The 16,379-nt window shown below is 45.1% G+C and overlaps 1 protein-coding gene across 1 annotated transcript in view; it reads left to right on the top strand.

Moving 5' to 3' along the window:
- Positions 1-15,752, top strand: part of tll1 (tolloid-like 1) — a 454,505-nt gene extending 438,753 nt beyond the window's left edge. Inside the window, exons 20-21 of the mRNA XM_070864299.1 lie at positions 2,149-2,399; positions 15,420-15,752. Of these exons, the coding sequence (XP_070720400.1) occupies positions 2,149-2,399; positions 15,420-15,554 (386 nt within the window). The 3' untranslated portion in view covers positions 15,555-15,752. The remainder of the gene's footprint in view (positions 1-2,148; positions 2,400-15,419) is intronic.
- The last annotated feature ends 627 nt before the right edge of the window (positions 15,753-16,379 follow it).

The raw sequence follows: 16,379 nt of genomic DNA, 5'->3' as shown, positions 1-16,379 counted from the left end.
TTCAATGGAAGCTTGAGGAACAGCACCCCATTTGTCGATTTGACACTTTACAGCCTTCCTCACTCAACATAGAAGCCAACAATTTCAGATCTTAATCACTGTTCCCATCTTTTTGGACAGCAGTTGCTGGTAATGTTGCTTTTGTCATTTGCTGCTCCTCTACCACCCCCTTTTTCCTTTCCTCATCATCCTTTTTGTCATTTGATCTCTCTTGCCTTCTATTATAGTATTATTAGTATTAGGTAGTCCCTTGTGTCGAGGATGACCCACTTCCACAACAAAAAGGGATGAGTTCACAGGTGTTTCAATGAGGGACCTGACATTCCAGGTCCCAAACTACATCCTGAAGGGTGGAAGATGCATGTGCGTGGATTATTTTAACGTGGGGTGTCCATTGCATACCAGCCACCATGCAGGCTTGACAGAGCTAGGTCTTGGTCCAGTGACAAGGGTTAACCAAGACGACTGGAGACCAAGCTCTGCTGCATGGACCTAGTACACACACATACTCCTACTGTCCATAGATCGCATTGTGGGCTGGCCCATGCTGCAGCATCCCTGGGCCCAACCCCGGTGTTGTTATAAGCTGCGCCACTCCTGGGCCTCTGCCTCACTGCTGGACTCCTCGACTCTGACCTCACTGCCCCTCGACTCTGACACTCCTAGGCCACGACCCCACTGCTCCGCGACTCCGAGCACAGCCTTCTATCTTATCACAGATCACCTCCCTCTTCCTTGCACGCTGTACTTTCTTAAAACCTGTAACATCTCTAACTTTTTCCAGTACTGATGAAAGATCATTGACCTGAAATGTTAACTCTGTTTCTCTCTCCACAGATGTTGCCTGACCTGCTGAGTATTTCCAGCATTTTCTGTTTCTATTTCAGATTTCCAGCATCGGCAGGATTTTGCTTTGGTATCAACATTCTATTAGTTTTGCAAATTCTGCTCCGCAGTGGTTGAACATGTTGGCCTAGACTTTCTGCTACCACCCCAATTGGGGTAAATCGCTGTGCCCCACATCGCCATAATGGTGAATCGCTGTCTCCCACCTCCCCACTGGGGTGGATTGCTGGTGGGATAGGATCTCCGCTGGTCCCAGAGTCATTCGTATTTACAGGGATGTTACCAGAATTGAGAGGATACAACTAGCAGAAAAGATTGAGGAGACTGGGGCTCTTTTCTCTGGAAAACGATGACTAACCGACAATCTGAAAGAGGTCTTTGAAATTGTGAAGGGATTCGATAGGGTGGATGTGGGAAAACTGGCCTAGATGTAAAATGCGTGCAGGAAGAAAGAAATACTTGCATTTATATAGCGCCTTTCATGACCTCAGGATATCTTAAAGTGCTTTACAGCCAATGAAGTACTTTTGAAGTATAGTTGCTGTTGAAATGTGGGAAATGTGGCAGCCAATTTGTACACAGCAAGCTCCCACAAACAGCAATGACCAAATAATTTGTTTTAGTGATGTTGAATGATGGGATTTTTGCGGATAAATATTGGCAAGGACACCAGGGATAACTCTCCTGCTCTTCTTTGAAATAGTGCCATGGGATCTTATACATCCACCTGAGAGAGCAAATGTGATCTCGGTTTAACTTGTCATCCGAAAGACACACCAGCGACAGTGTAGCACTCCCTCAGTACTGCACTGGAGTGTCAGCCTAGATTTTGTGCTCATCTCTTAAATCTACAACCTTCTGACTCAGGAGCAAGAGTGCCCACTGAGCCACAGATAACACTACAATAGGGATTGAAGGGTTCAATATGTTTTGTGGGTGACCAAATTTGCTTAGATATTAGATAGTAAATGGTGTGATAAAGGTTAAATCTGGAAAGTTAGTTTAAACTAACTTGCAGGAATAGAACGAGGGAGTACACATGTCAAATTAGGAAGAGGCAAATTGAGGACGGATATCAGGAAATTCAGCAAAAACAGTGATCAGCACATGAAATAGAGAATGGAGGCACAATCTCTGTAATCATTTAAGGAACAATTGGATGCCATAATGGTAGGCATTAGGTTCTTTCTGAATGGGTGAACTAAGATGGGCCAGATGGCCTTCCTTGTCTGTAATTGTGATCTTGTGAACAGATATACTGCAGTACAAATCAGTAACACCGGTGTGAATTCTTTATTTTAGAATGCGGTGGGAGACTGAGGGCTGAAATGAAATCCAAGGATCTGTATTCCCACGCTCAATTTGGAGACAATAACTACCCAGGCCAAGTGGACTGTGAGTGGCAGATTATAGCAGAAAAAGGTTATGGGGTGGAGTTATCGTTCCAGACATTTGAAGTGGAAGTGGAAGCTGACTGTGGCTATGACTTTATTGAACTGTTTGATGGGTTTGATACCACAGCTTCGAGGCTTGGACAATTCTGCGGATCAGGGGTAAGAAACATAATGACTTAAACGGCTTATCCAGTATTTTTACACAGACTATTTATAGCCTTTAACGATTCTGTAAGATGGTAATAATAATTATGAATTTTACTTGCTGGGTTTAGTTAAAATTTCTTAACAATGTAAAATAGAATTACATGGAATTTACAGCAGAGGAACAGGCCATTCAGCCCAACAGGTCTGTGCTGGTGTTTATGCTCAACACAAGCCTCCTCCCATCTTTTTGATCTCAGCCTATCAACATATCCTTCTATTCCTTTCTCCCTCATGCACTTATCTAGCTTCCTCTTAAATAGTGTAAAACTGTGGGGCTTGGCCCATTCCTCCGCTGTAACTTTGGCAGAAGATTTGTGGATTCTCTCGGAGAAACCGTGTAATCAGCTGTTTTCAGCATTTGACACTGTCTTGCTGGAGGTTCGGCCGAGGTCCTGTCAAAGTTACTGCAGGAGAACCCCGTCGACAGAATTTCAGGGCCGTTGCCTACTTCCATAAAATATTTTCTGCTCTATTTGCAGAACCATCCCACCACAAATAGATGTTCACTGCAACAATTATTTGCCTGCAACATTATAATAGACAAACATTATTTAGCACTAAAATTATGAAATACAGTACTTACTATATTTTAAAATGATAGTTTTAAGAAAAGCAAGAGATACAAAGTTACAACTACTGAAATTAAATAACTGAAGCCGATGGAAAGTTTCATAAGAACATAAGGACATAGGAATTAGGAACAGGAGTAGCCCATCTAGCCCCTCGAGCCTACTCCGCCATTCAACAAGATCATGGCTGATCTGGCCGTGGACTCAGCTACACTTACCCGCCCGCTCCCCATAACCCTTAATTCCCTTATTGGTTAAAAATCTATCTATCTGTGATTTGAATACATTCAATGAGCTAGCCTCAACTGCTTCCTTGGGCAGAGAATTCCACAGAGAAGAAATTCCTTCTCAACTCGGTTTTAAATTGGCTCCCCCGTATTTTGAGGCTGTGCCCCCTAGTTCTAGTCTCCCCTAGACTGCAACTTCAACTGCAAATCAAAGTGCAGAAGTGACATTGAAGCATTTTGTTGATGTACAATAGTTTCAGAGAATTAAATGCTGGCACCATTTTTTGCATGATTAATCCTGGAGAACTTGAAATACAGCTCATGTGAATGTTATCTAATATTTTCATGTCGATAAGTAATATTTAAAGTATAACTAAAATAATCTCTTTTAATGGATGCTGCTTGCAACATCCAGTAATTTAAAAAAATATATTTATTCTTGGGATTTTTTTTATTCACGGGATGTGGGTGGTACTGACAAGGCCAGCATTTATTGCCCATCCCTACTTGCCTGTGAGAAGGTGATGGTGAGCCACTTCCTTGACAACTGAGTGGCTTGCCAAGCCATTACAGAGGGGAGTTAAGAGTCAACCACATTGCTGTGGGTCTGCAGTCACACATAAGCCTGACCAGGTAAGGACGGCAGGTTTCCTTCCCTAAAGGACATCAATGAACCAGATGGGTTTTTATGACAATCGGGTAGTTGAATGATCAACCATGATCTTATTGAATGGTGGTGCAGGCTTGAGGAGCCGAATGGCCTGCTCCTGCACCTTATTTCTATGTTTCTATGTTTCATCATCACCAATACTGATACTAGCTTTTTAATTCGAGACTTATTTAATTTACTGGATTTTAATTCCATTTGAACTCATGTCTCCAGATCATTAGTCCAGGTCGCTGGATTACTAGTGCAGTAACATAACCACTATGCACCGTTCTCGATATGGATGTCACTGGTAAGGCTGGCATTTACTGCCCATCCCTAGTTGCCCTGAGATGGTGGTGGTGAGCGCCTCCTTGAAGCGCTGCAGTCCATGTGGTGAAGGAAGCCCACAATGCTGTTAGGGAGGGAGTTCCAGGATTTTGATCCAGTAACGTTGAAGCAACGACGACATATGCCCAAGAGGAAGACGACATTTAAACTGGTGGATGCAGTGCCAACAATCATATTGCTTGGTCCTGGATAGTGTTAAGCTTCTTGAGTGCTATTGCAGCTTTCCCCATCCAGGCAATGGAGAGTATTCCATCACACTCCAGATTTGTGTTTTGTATGTGGTGGAGAGGCTTTGGGGACTGTGGAGGTGAGCCACTCACTGCAGAATAACCAGCTTCTGACCTGCTCTAGTAGCCATGGCATTTATGTGTCTGGTGCAGTTGAGATTCTGGTCAATGGTGAACCCCAGGATATTGATTGTGGGGGATTCAATGATGGTAATGCGATTGAATGTCAAGGGGAGGCAGTTACACTCTCTTGTTGGCGATGGTCTTTGCTTAGCACTTGTTTGGAGCGAATGGTACTTGCCACTTATCAGCCGAAGCCTACATGTTATGCAGGTCTTGCTGCACGTGGGCACGAACCTTCATTATCTAAGGAATTGTGAATGGCGCGGAACACTGGAATCATCAACGAACAACCCTACTTCTGACCTTATAATGGAGGCATGGTCATTGATGAATCAGCTGAAGATAGTTGGGCCTGGGCTACTGCCCTGAGGAACTTCTGCAGCAATGCCTTAGAGCTGAGATAATTGGCCTCCAGCAAACACAAACATTTTCCTTTGTGCCAGAGGAGAGTTTTCCCCCTGATCCCCAGTGACTCCAGTTTTATTAGGGTTCCTTGGTACCACCTTCGGTTGAATGCTATCTTGATATCAAAGGTAGTCACTCTGACCTAACCTCTGGAATTCGGCTCTTGTGTCCGTCCATGTTTGGACATGGTTGAACTGAGGTATGGAGCCGAGTGGCCTTGGCGGAACCCAAATTGAGCATCGGTGAGCAGGTTATTGGTGAGTAAATGCCACTTGATTGCACTGTTGATGACTCCTTCCAACACTTTGCTGATGATTAAAAATAGGTGAAAGGGTGGTAATTGACTGGTTAGATTTGTTCTGCTTTTTGTGGACAAGACATACCCCTGAGCAATTTTCCACATTGTCAGGTAGATGCCCATATTGTTACTGGAACAGCTTGGTTAGAGGCGCAGCTAGTTCTGCAGCACAGCTCATTAGCAGTACAGCCAGGATGTTGTCAAGACTCCAAGGCATTGCTGTGTCCAGTGCACTCAGCCATTTCTTGATATGGAATGAAACAAATGGGCTGACGACTGGTATCTGTGATGGTGTGGGCATCAGGAGGAGGCACAGAAGGATCATCCACTCATCACTCTGGGTGAAGATGTTTGCAAACGCTTCAGTTTTGCCTTTTGCACTCAAGTGCTGGGGTCCGCCACCATTGTGGATGGAGATGCTTATGGAGCCACCTCCTCCTGGTAGTTGCTTAACTGTTCACCACCATTCGTGATTGGATGTGGCAGGACTGCAGAGTTTGGATCTGATCTGTTGGAAGTAGGATTGCTCTGTCTATATCATGCTGCTTCTGCTTTTTAGCATGCATGGAGTTCTGTGTTGTAGCTTCACCAGGTTGGCACCTTATTTTCAGATATGCCTGGTGCTGCCCCAAGCATGTACTTCTGTCCTCCTTATTGAACTAGGGTTGGCCGTCTGGTTTGACCGTGATGGAGGACTGAGGGATATGCCAGGCCATCAGATTACAGACTGGTGGAATACAATTCTGCTGCTGCTGATGGTCCACATCACATAATTGATGCCAGTTTTGAGCTGCTAGATCGGTTCTTAATCTACCCCACTTACCAATACCATCATGCATAGATTCATCTATGATGGCGTAGATTGGTGAGGACAAGATCATGTAAGTTATTCCCTCGTGTTGGTTTTCTTTTCAAGTCTAGTCTGGCAGCTATGTCCTTCAGGACTCGGCCAGCTAGGTCAGTGGTGATATTACCGAGACACTCTTGATGATGGACATTGAGTCTCCCACCCAGAGTACATTCTGCGCCTTTGCTACCCTCCTAGTTCCTCCAGGTGGTGTTCAAAATGGAGGAATACTGATTCATCAGCTGAGAGAGGGTGGTAGGTGGTAATCAGCAGGAGGTTTCCTTGCCCATGCTTGACCTGATGCCATGAGACTTCATGGGTCCGGAGTCAATGTTGAGGACTCCCAGGGCCACTCCCTCCTGATTGTATACCATTGTGCAGCCACCTCTGGTGGGTCTGTCCTACCGGTGGGACAGGACACACCCAGAGATGGTGGTAACTGAGACTGGGACATAGGCTGAATGGTATGATTCTGTGAGTATGACTGTCAGGCTGTTGCTTGCCCAGTTTATGAGATAGCTCTCCAAATTTGGGCACAAGTCCCCAGATGTTAACGAGGTTGATTGAGCTGGGTGTGGCTTTGTCATGTCATAATTCGATGGCTAAGTCACAGCTGAGTGGCCCATCCAGTTTTATTCTTCTTGTTTGTAGCAGTTTGATACAACTGAGCAGCTTGCAAGGCCATTCCAAAGGGCGATTAAGAGTCAATCCTATCAGTGTGGGACTAGAGTCATGCGTAAAGATTGTAGGTTTCCTTCCTGAAAGGACAATTGCGTTTTACAACAATCCAACAGCTTAGAAACATAGAAACATAGCAATTAGGTGCAGGAGCAGGCCATTCGGCCCTTCGAGCCTGCACCACCATTCAATAAGATCATGGCAGATCATTCAACCTCAGTAACCCTTTCCTGCTTTCATCTCCATATTCCTTGATCCCTTTGGCAGTAAGGGCCATATCTAACTCCCTTTTGAATATATCTAACGAGCTGGCCTCAACTACTTTCTGCGGTAGAGAATTCCACAGGTTAACCACTCTCTGAGTGAAGAAGTTTCTCCTCATCTCGGTCCTAAATGGCTTACCTCTTATTCTTAGACTGTGACCCCTGGTTCTGGAACAACCCAGCAATGGGAACATTCTTCCTGCCTCGAACATGTCCAATCCTGTCAGAATTTTATATATTTCTATGAGAACCCCTCTCATTCTTCTAAACTCCAGTGGATACAAGCCCAGTTGATCCAGTCTCGCCTCATATGTCAGTCCTGCCATCTTGGGAATCAATCTGGTGAACCTTCATTGTACACCCTCAATAGCAAGAATGTCCTTCCTCAGATTAGGGAACCAAAACTGAACACAATATTCCAGGTGTGGCCTCACCAAAGCTCTGTACAACTGCAGTAAGACCTCCCTGCTCCTATACTCAAATCCTCTAGCTATAAAGGCCAACATGCCATTTGCTGCCTTAACCGCCTGCTGGACCTGCATACCAAAGTTCAATGACTGATGTACCATGACACCCAGGTCTCGTAGCACCTCCTCTTTTCCAAATCTGTCACCATTCAGATTTTGCCACCAAAGTGGATAACCTCACATTTATCCACATTATGCTGCATCTGCCATTCATTTTCCCACACACCTAACTTGTCCAAGTCACCCTGCAGCCTCTTAGCATCCACCTCATAGCTCACACCGCCACCCAGCTTAGTGTCATCTGCAAACTTGGAGATATTATGTTCAATTCTTTCCTCTAAATCATTGATGTATATTGTAAATAGCTGGGGTCCCAGCACAGAACCTTGCGGCATCCCACTGGTCACTGCCTGCCATTCTGAAAAGGACCCGTTTATTCCGACTCTCTGCTTCCTGTCTGCCAACCAGTTCTCTATCCACGTCAGTACATTAACCCCAATACCATGTGCTTTAATTTTGCACACTAATCTCTTGTGTGGGACCTTGTCAAAAACCTTTTGAAAGTCAAAATAGACCACATCCACTGGTTCTCCCTTGTCCACTCTACTCGTTACATCCTCAAAAAATTCGAGGAGATTTGTCAAGCATGATTTCCCTTTCATAAATCCATGCTGACTAGGACCGATCCTGTCACTGCTTTCCAAATGCGCTGCTATTTCATCTTTAATAATTGATTCCAACATTTTCCCCACCATCGATGTCAGGCTAACTGGTCTATAATTCACTGTTTTCTCTCTCCTTTTTTAAAAAGTGGGGTTACATTAGCTACCCTCCAGTCCATAGGAACTGATCCAGAGTCAATAGAAAGTTGGAAAATGATCACCAATGCATCCACTATTTCTAGGGCCACTTCCTTAAGTACTCTGGGATGCAGCCTTTCAGATCCTGGGGATTTATCGGCCTTCAATCCCATCAATTTCCCTAACACAATTTCCTTACTAATAAGGATTTCCTTCAGTTTCTCCTTTTCGCTAGGCCCTCGAACCCCTATTATTTCCGGAAGGTTATTTGTGTCTTCCTTAGTGAAGACAGATCCAAAGTATTTGTTCAATTGGTCTGTCATTTCTTTGTTACCATTATAAATTCACCTGATTCTGACTGCAAAGGACCTACGTTGATCTTCACTAATCTTTTTCTCTTCACATATCTATAGAAGCTTTTGCAGTCAGTTTTTATGTTCCCTGCAAGCTTCCTCTCATACTCTATTTTCCCCCTCCTAATTAAACCCTTTGTCCTCCTCTGCTGAAGTATAAATTTCTCCCAGTCCTCAGGTTTGCTGCTTTTTCTGGCCAATTTATATGTCTCCTCCTTGGATTAAACACTATCCCTAATTTCCCTTGTTAGCCACGGTTGAGCTACCTTTCCCGTTTTATTTTTACTCCAGACAGGGATGTACAATTGTTGAAGTTCATCCATGTAATCTATAAATGTCTGCCATTGCCTATCCACTGTCAACCCTTTTAAGTATAATTTTCCAGTCTATCCTAGCCAATTCATGTCTCATACCATCGAAGTTACCTTTCCTTAAGTTCAGGACCTTAGTCTCTGAATTAATACTGTTACTCTCCATCTTAATAAAGAATTCTACCATATTATTGTCAGTTTTCCCCAGGGGGCCTCGCACAACAAGATTGCTAATTATTCCTCTCTCGTTACACAACACCCAGTCTAGTATGGCCAGCCCTCTAGTTGGTTCATCGACATATTGATCTAGAAAGCCATCCCTAATACACTCCAGGAAATCCTCCTGCACAGCATTTCTACCAGCTTGGTTAGCCCAATCTATATGCAGATTAAAGTCTCCCATGATAACTGCTGTAACTTTATTGCATGCATCCCTAATTTCCTGTTTGATACCATCCCCAACCTCACTACTACTGTTTGGTGGTCTGTACACAACTCCCACTAGCGTTTTCTGCCCTTTGGTATTCCGCAGCTCTACCCATACAGATTCCACATCATCCAAGCTCATATCCATTCTTGCTATTATTACGTTAATTTCCTCTTTAATCAGCAATGCTACCCCACCTCCTTTTCCTTTCTGTTTATCCTTCCTGAATGTTGAATACCCCTGGATGTTGAGTTCTCAGCCTTGGTCACCCTGGAGCCATGTCTCCGTAATCCCAATTATATCATAATCATTAATAGCTGCCTGTGCAGTTAATTCATCTATCTTATTATGAATACTCCTCGTATTGAGGCACAGAGCCTTCAGGCTTGTCTTTTTAGCACTCTTTGTCCCTTTTAGAATTTTGCTGTAATGTGGCCCTTTTTGATTTTTGCCTTGGGTTTCTCTGCCCTCCACTTTTACTATTCTCCTTTCTATCTTTTGCTTCTGCCCCCATTTTATTTCCCTCTGTCTCCCTGCATAGGTTCCCATCCCCCTGCCATATTAGTTTAACCCTTTCATGGTCACTTCATGGCACTGGCATCAGATTATTTCACGGAATTCAAATTCTCAAACTGCCATAGTGGGAATTGAACCCACGTTCTGGATTATTAGAACAGTAACATAACATACACTACTGTAACCTATTTCATTTATGGGAACATAATTCCTATGAGACCACAATTTTTACAGTTACCATGGTGAATTGCAGATAAAGCTCATTCAATTCATTGTGATACAGCTGAATCGTAAAAACATCATACTTTTCAAAATTAGATTATATAGAATACTGTATAATGAAAGTATCATAATGTTGATCTTAGTAAACACATCAAACTTAAAGTTCTCATCCTTGTGTTTAAATCCCTCCAGAGCCTCACACCTCCCTATCCCTCTAGTATCTCCCAACCACTCCATTTCTCGGACTCTCCATGCCTCTTGTACATCCTTTCTTCATCCTACTGTTGGATGCTGTGCTTTCAGCTGCCGAGGCACCACCTTTTGGAATTTCATCCCTAAGGTTCTCTACCTCCCTCTCCCCCTTTATGACCCTCCTTAAAACCTGTCTCTTTGACCAAGCTTTTGGTCACCCATCCTAATTGTTCCCTCTTTGCCTCAGTGTCTGTTTTTCCTTACACCTCCGTGTAGTGCCTTGGGAATTTTGCTACATTTAAAGGTGCAATGTATAATTGCAAATTGTAGTTGATATTAATTTCATTTATTTAATCCTTAAGCATGTTGTTGCCTCCTAAATCCGTGAGCTTCCATGTTTGAACCCATTCAATCAGGGTTCTGGCCCTACCACAGTATTGAAACGGCCCTAATCAAAGTCACTAATGACATCCTCTGTCACTGTGACCGTGGTAAACTACCCCGCCTCATCATTCTTGATCTCTCTGAAGCCTTTGGAATCAATGGTGATGGAGCAGAATTTGTGGCAGGAGCCGCAGACAATGGCTTTTGTCTTCCCAATGTTTAATTGGAGAAATTGCTAATCCAGGACTGAATGTTCAACAAGCAAGTCAACAATACAGTTGACCACACCATCCTCCTCCAACCCCTCTCTACTGCCCAGCTGAGTGGGACTGCACTCACTTGGTTCCATTCTTATCTATCCAGTCGTAGCCAGAGAATCACCTGCAATGGTTTCTCTTCATTTCTGCATAACGTTACCCCTGGAGTCCCCCAAGGATTTATTCTTGTTGCTGCCCCTTACCGAAATCATCCGAAAACACATCATCAGGTTGCTGATGACATGCAGATCTACCTCACCACCACCTCTCTCAAACCCCTCCACTGCCTCTGTATTGTCGACTTGCTTGTTGGACATCCAGTACTGGATTAGACGTAATTTCTCCAATTAAACATTGGGAAGACAGAAGCCATTGTCTGCGGTTCCTGCCACAAATTCTGCTCCTTCACCATTGATTCCATCCCCCTTCATGGCCAACATATCAGGATGCACTGGATTGTTCACAACCTCGGCGACCCTGAACTGAGTTTCTCACCCCAAAACCTCTTCATCACAAAAACCATCTACTTCCACCTCCAAAACATCATCGGTCTCTGCCATTGCCTCAGCCCATCTGCTGCTGAAACCCTTATCCATGCCTTTGTTACCTCCAAGCTCAACTATTCCAATGCTTTCCTGACTGGCCTCTCATCTTATACTTTCCATAAACTTAAGCACATCCAAAATTCTGCTATCAACGTCCTAACCTGCACCACCGGCCTCTGTGTTCACTGACCTACATTGGATCCCAGTCCACCAATGCCTCAATTTAAAAATTCTTAACCTTGTGTTCAAATCCCGACATGGTCTCACCCCTCCATATCTCTGTAACCTTCTCCAGCCCTAAAACTCTTAGGGCCCGAATTTGGTCGAGGTTCCGCCCACAGCCGCCAAGGTTCCACCGGAAATAGGGTTTTTTTGCAATTCCTCCGGTCCCACCCATCTGCCGCCCAGGTGCCGCCCGCCGGGAGATTCCTCGCAGAGGTTCAGCCGGCGCTACTTGCTGCCGCCAACCCAAGCCGGTGGCTGGAAATCCGGGATTTTCCTCAGGTACCATCGACTTAGATCGCCCTGCCGCCCACCAGAAAGACCACTGGTAAAAAGCTGGTCTCAGCTGGCTGTGAGTCGGGCAGCAGGGACAATGGCTCAGAGTGCTGCAGCGCTGCACAACCTGGTTATCGTGCACATGCTGCAGCATTATCAGTGACAGAAAAAGAGTAATGTGATGGACCTTAACCCACACAGAAAGAGTTGCGATATGTAAATCGAGATTACTCCGTTGAAGGGAAGGTGTGGTAGAGGAAGCGGCAATGAGTAGCAAAGGCTCAATGGAGATGCCCTACAAGAGTTTTTACACCATTTCAGATATTTAGTGACAGATTGTGACTGCGCAGATATATGATCTTCTGTCAGAGTAAATAGGCAAAAGTTAAAAGATGTAATGCTCTGGCAGGTCGCTGCATGTGATATTGAGAACAGCATGACATGAGGTATACAAGACGGAAAAATACATATAATGGACTGCAATGTCACTGATGCACATGTCATATCAGGGATGCTACTACATGATGTTTGGCATCAGAAAAAGTGGGATGAAGTGCAAGCCTTAATGTGTGCCCTGCAAGTACTTCAACTGTCTCTCATTAAATGGAAGCCTTCCTTTATTGGTCACCCCTACTTATTGTGTCCAGATGGCCTGATGGCAGGACCCATGAAAGATATTCCTCATACAGCAGAACACCTGAGGGAGAGTTGTGTTTTTCTCAGAAGGCACCACACATTATGTAACAATGAGACACTGACCAAGAGTGGGTGAACAATGTGAATTTATTGAAAAGTGCAGCATTCCAAAAGTGACAGAACACCATAAAATTAACAAACTTATCCACCACCACCAACCCCTCTACCCACCACCATCACCTCTCTTCCCCCGCCCCCCCGCCCCCCCCCCCCCCCCCCCACCGATGTGAGGCCCATCGTTCTCTTCTTCGCACCGCCTCCAACACGGCATACCACACCCCTGCCCCTCACCACCCCTGCCTGATCATCTTGTGCAGGAGGGCAGCTGGATCTCGGCAGACATGTCCGTCTTGGCAAGAAGGTAGGGGGCGTGATTGAAGGAGCCGGCATCTCCGGCTCCTCGGGATCTGTGTGCTTTGAAGGTGTGAGGTCAAGGGCTTGCATGACCTGGCCAGAAGCCATCGCTTGCCTCATCATTTCAACAGACTTGGTGTTGTGCTCCACCGCACTAATGAGCCGCTCCATGCTGTCAGTATGGTGCTGAGCAAAGGTTGCGATGCTGGCAGCTAACCCAGCCATGGCCTGCAGCAGATCGCGACCTAGGTCAGCATTGGTCCTAGACAGCTGGACTATCTCCTGAATAGCCGCGAGCCCCGTCCTGCATCCTCAGGTGATTCTTGGGTCTGTGTGGTTGCATGCGACTTGGTTGGTTGATGCAACGGCCTCTACGCCTGCCGGCACTGGTTGCTGGTTCATCCGGTTCAAAGCCCATGAATTTGGACCCCGACGCCGAGGCACTCCGGACAGGTGGCACACATATCAGGAGGCTGGTGTCCTCCTCTTCCAGCTCCTGTAGCTCAATTGGCTCCAACACGGGCCCTTCTCCCTCCTCTCCCTCCTGGTCTTCCTGACTCTGGGTGGCGGAGGTGCGTTCAGTGGATATGGGTGATCTTGCAAGGCGGGGTGGGGTGGGAGGGGGGAGGGTGGAGGAATGAGCCACTGTCTTGGGCTGGTGACAACGTGGAGGTGGGAGAAGTTGGGATCACACTCCTCCTTTATGTTCCAGAAGTGGATGGTGTGCATTGCTCGGTGCTGTCCGATTCACCATCTGCAAGTAGAGAACAACATTTCAGTCTATAGCTGGGGGGTGGGGTTGGTCAAGATAACATGTGAGTCGTCCAGTCTCATATTGTGCCATCAAGGAGTTCCATCGTTACATGGGCACACCAATAATGGCCAACAAAGTGTGCGTTAAAACGCTTTTGACTTAAGATTACATGACCTTTCATGACATGAGCGTCACGCACATCGGAGATTAGTATAACTTTACCATGCTCGAGCACGGGATCTGCATCACCTTTGTGGTTTAATGGCAGTAGTCACCCACCAATGCCAAGGCACGCTCCACCTGGCTGTTCACTTTATGACTTCTGCTGGGCCCCCTCCCGTGGCACTCAGGCTGGCTGCCTTGGATGTATTTTCTTCTGCAGAAAGAAACGTTGCATCCTTGACTCCTTTTGCACATGCCCCACGCACACACTCACACTCATATACACACACACACAGACACATCTGGCTCAGAACCTTTTGCAGGTGTACGGGAGAGCTCCAATAAATGGGTACTCACTCTTGCTGACGCTACCATATTGTTCCAACGTTTCCTACACTGGTCTCCATCACGCGCAATGTTGCCCATTGAGGACACGGCCTCACCAATATCCCTCCAAATGCATCTGTATTGGGGTGGTAGAGGCTTGCCACAACCATCCCGGGTGAGGTCTTTATACCTGTGCTCCACCTCTGATACAAGCTCCTTCAGTTCTTCATCATTGGGAATTCTGGGCTTGGTTTTAACAGTCTTCTTTGAAGCTTTTTGTCCATTCATTTTAATTCCCTTGATGGATGGCTGTTGATCACTTTGTATCTCTGTATTTCCAACACTCTCCCCTCTCCAACTGGCAGATGCAAGGGAGTGATCAGTATTTAAGCGCATGCGCAAATGTCCCATCAGCCTGAATTGCATCAACACTGAAGTCAGCTGGCACATGAAACTACAAAAGAAAAACAAATCTCGCGCATGCGCGGTGCACGGCCTCCGAAGTGTTCCGATTCGAGAGGCCTGCACCTACCGCCCACTGATGCTCGCTCCTGCCCGCCAACTCCTGCTGACACTGCCGCCGACACAACCGCAGCGAAACTCGCTCCTGATTGGCCCCAGCGGCAGCGGGTAGGGAAAAGGTATGTCGCCCGGGAACTGCCGAGAAATAGGTGGGCCTTAGAGTCGACCAAGTTCGGGGCCTTAGAACTTTATATTCCTCCAATTCTGGCCTCTTACGCATCCCCACTGCCTTTGCTCCATCATTAATGGTCCTGCCTTCAGCCATTCAGCCCCATAGCTCTGGAATTCCAACCCTAAACCTCTCAGTGTCTCCACCTCTTTCCTTCTGTAAGATACTCCTTAAAACTTACATCTTTGACCAAGCTATAAGTCACCCCTCCTAATGTCACCTTCTTGTCTCGGTGTCAATTTTTGCCTGATTACACTCCTATGAAATGTTTTGGAAGATAAAGGCACTATATAAATACAAGTTGTTGTCATATGTTTTATAGAACCATTTGTCTCTTATTAAATAGTTAATATTAATATTAGTTTGTTTTCATTTTTTACAGCCACCTGAAGAAATCTATTCAGCTGGAAATGCCATTTTACTTCATTTCCATACCGATGACACAATTAATAAAAAGGGATTCCATATACGATATACAAGTACAAAATTCCAGGATGCCCTCCACACCAAAAAGTAACCTGGATCCTCAACACGGTTTCCTTTTCCTTTTTTTTAACGAAAGCAAAAATAACCTGAACTATTTTATAATGACAGCGAGTAACTGAAGAAAATAAGTTGTTGAGTTGACTGCGTGAAGGTGAAGTATTCAGGTGGAAGATTCAGTGAAAACTCGAAGAGCAGGCTAACAGTTAGTCGGGAATGAAACTGCAGTAACAGGACACTACATTCCTACAGGATGATTAAAAAGGTTTGCGTGCTGTATTGGCTTTTGTCACTTAATGGCTTCAGAGTTTCACTCAGTGGAAATAGCCCTCCGCAGACTGCTGTTCCTCTCAGCCACCTGCAATATCCATAGGAATGGACCTACATCAGACCATAACTAGCTTCTCAGCGTATCATTCGCAGATTTCTTTTGTCAGACAGGCAAAGATAATAAAAGGAGGAAAGATGTACTAATGTACTGTTCACTTTTCAATATGTGGTTTAATAATATAAAGGCAAACCATTTACTGCATAATTTATGGGGTTTTGTAAGTCTTTTTTTTCCCTTTTTTTAACTGGATGTCTTTACTGGTGACTATTATCTCTCATGTCTCTCAGATACAGGACTTCATGCAGATGAGCACTGTAGCAAACTGTGAATTCCTTCAGTACCAAAAATAGGTTTAAGAGCATTGAAAATCCTGATAGCATTTTCTATATTTTGCTATCGGAATATGCCAGGATAGTTTTTTTGAAATATGTGTTGGTAGTTTGCACTTAGAATGATATCACGAGGCCTGCTTTAAGGCTGTAGCTATTGTATGCGTCTCTGGACTGTATTATGTAAATCATCTGAAGT

Source organism: Pristiophorus japonicus, chromosome 2 (genome assembly GCF_044704955.1).
Source record: "Pristiophorus japonicus isolate sPriJap1 chromosome 2, sPriJap1.hap1, whole genome shotgun sequence".
In the NCBI taxonomy this organism is placed as follows: domain Eukaryota; kingdom Metazoa; phylum Chordata; class Chondrichthyes; family Pristiophoridae; genus Pristiophorus; species Pristiophorus japonicus.
Note: the sequence above shows the minus strand (reverse complement) of the source record. Positions and strands in the feature narration are given on the sequence as shown.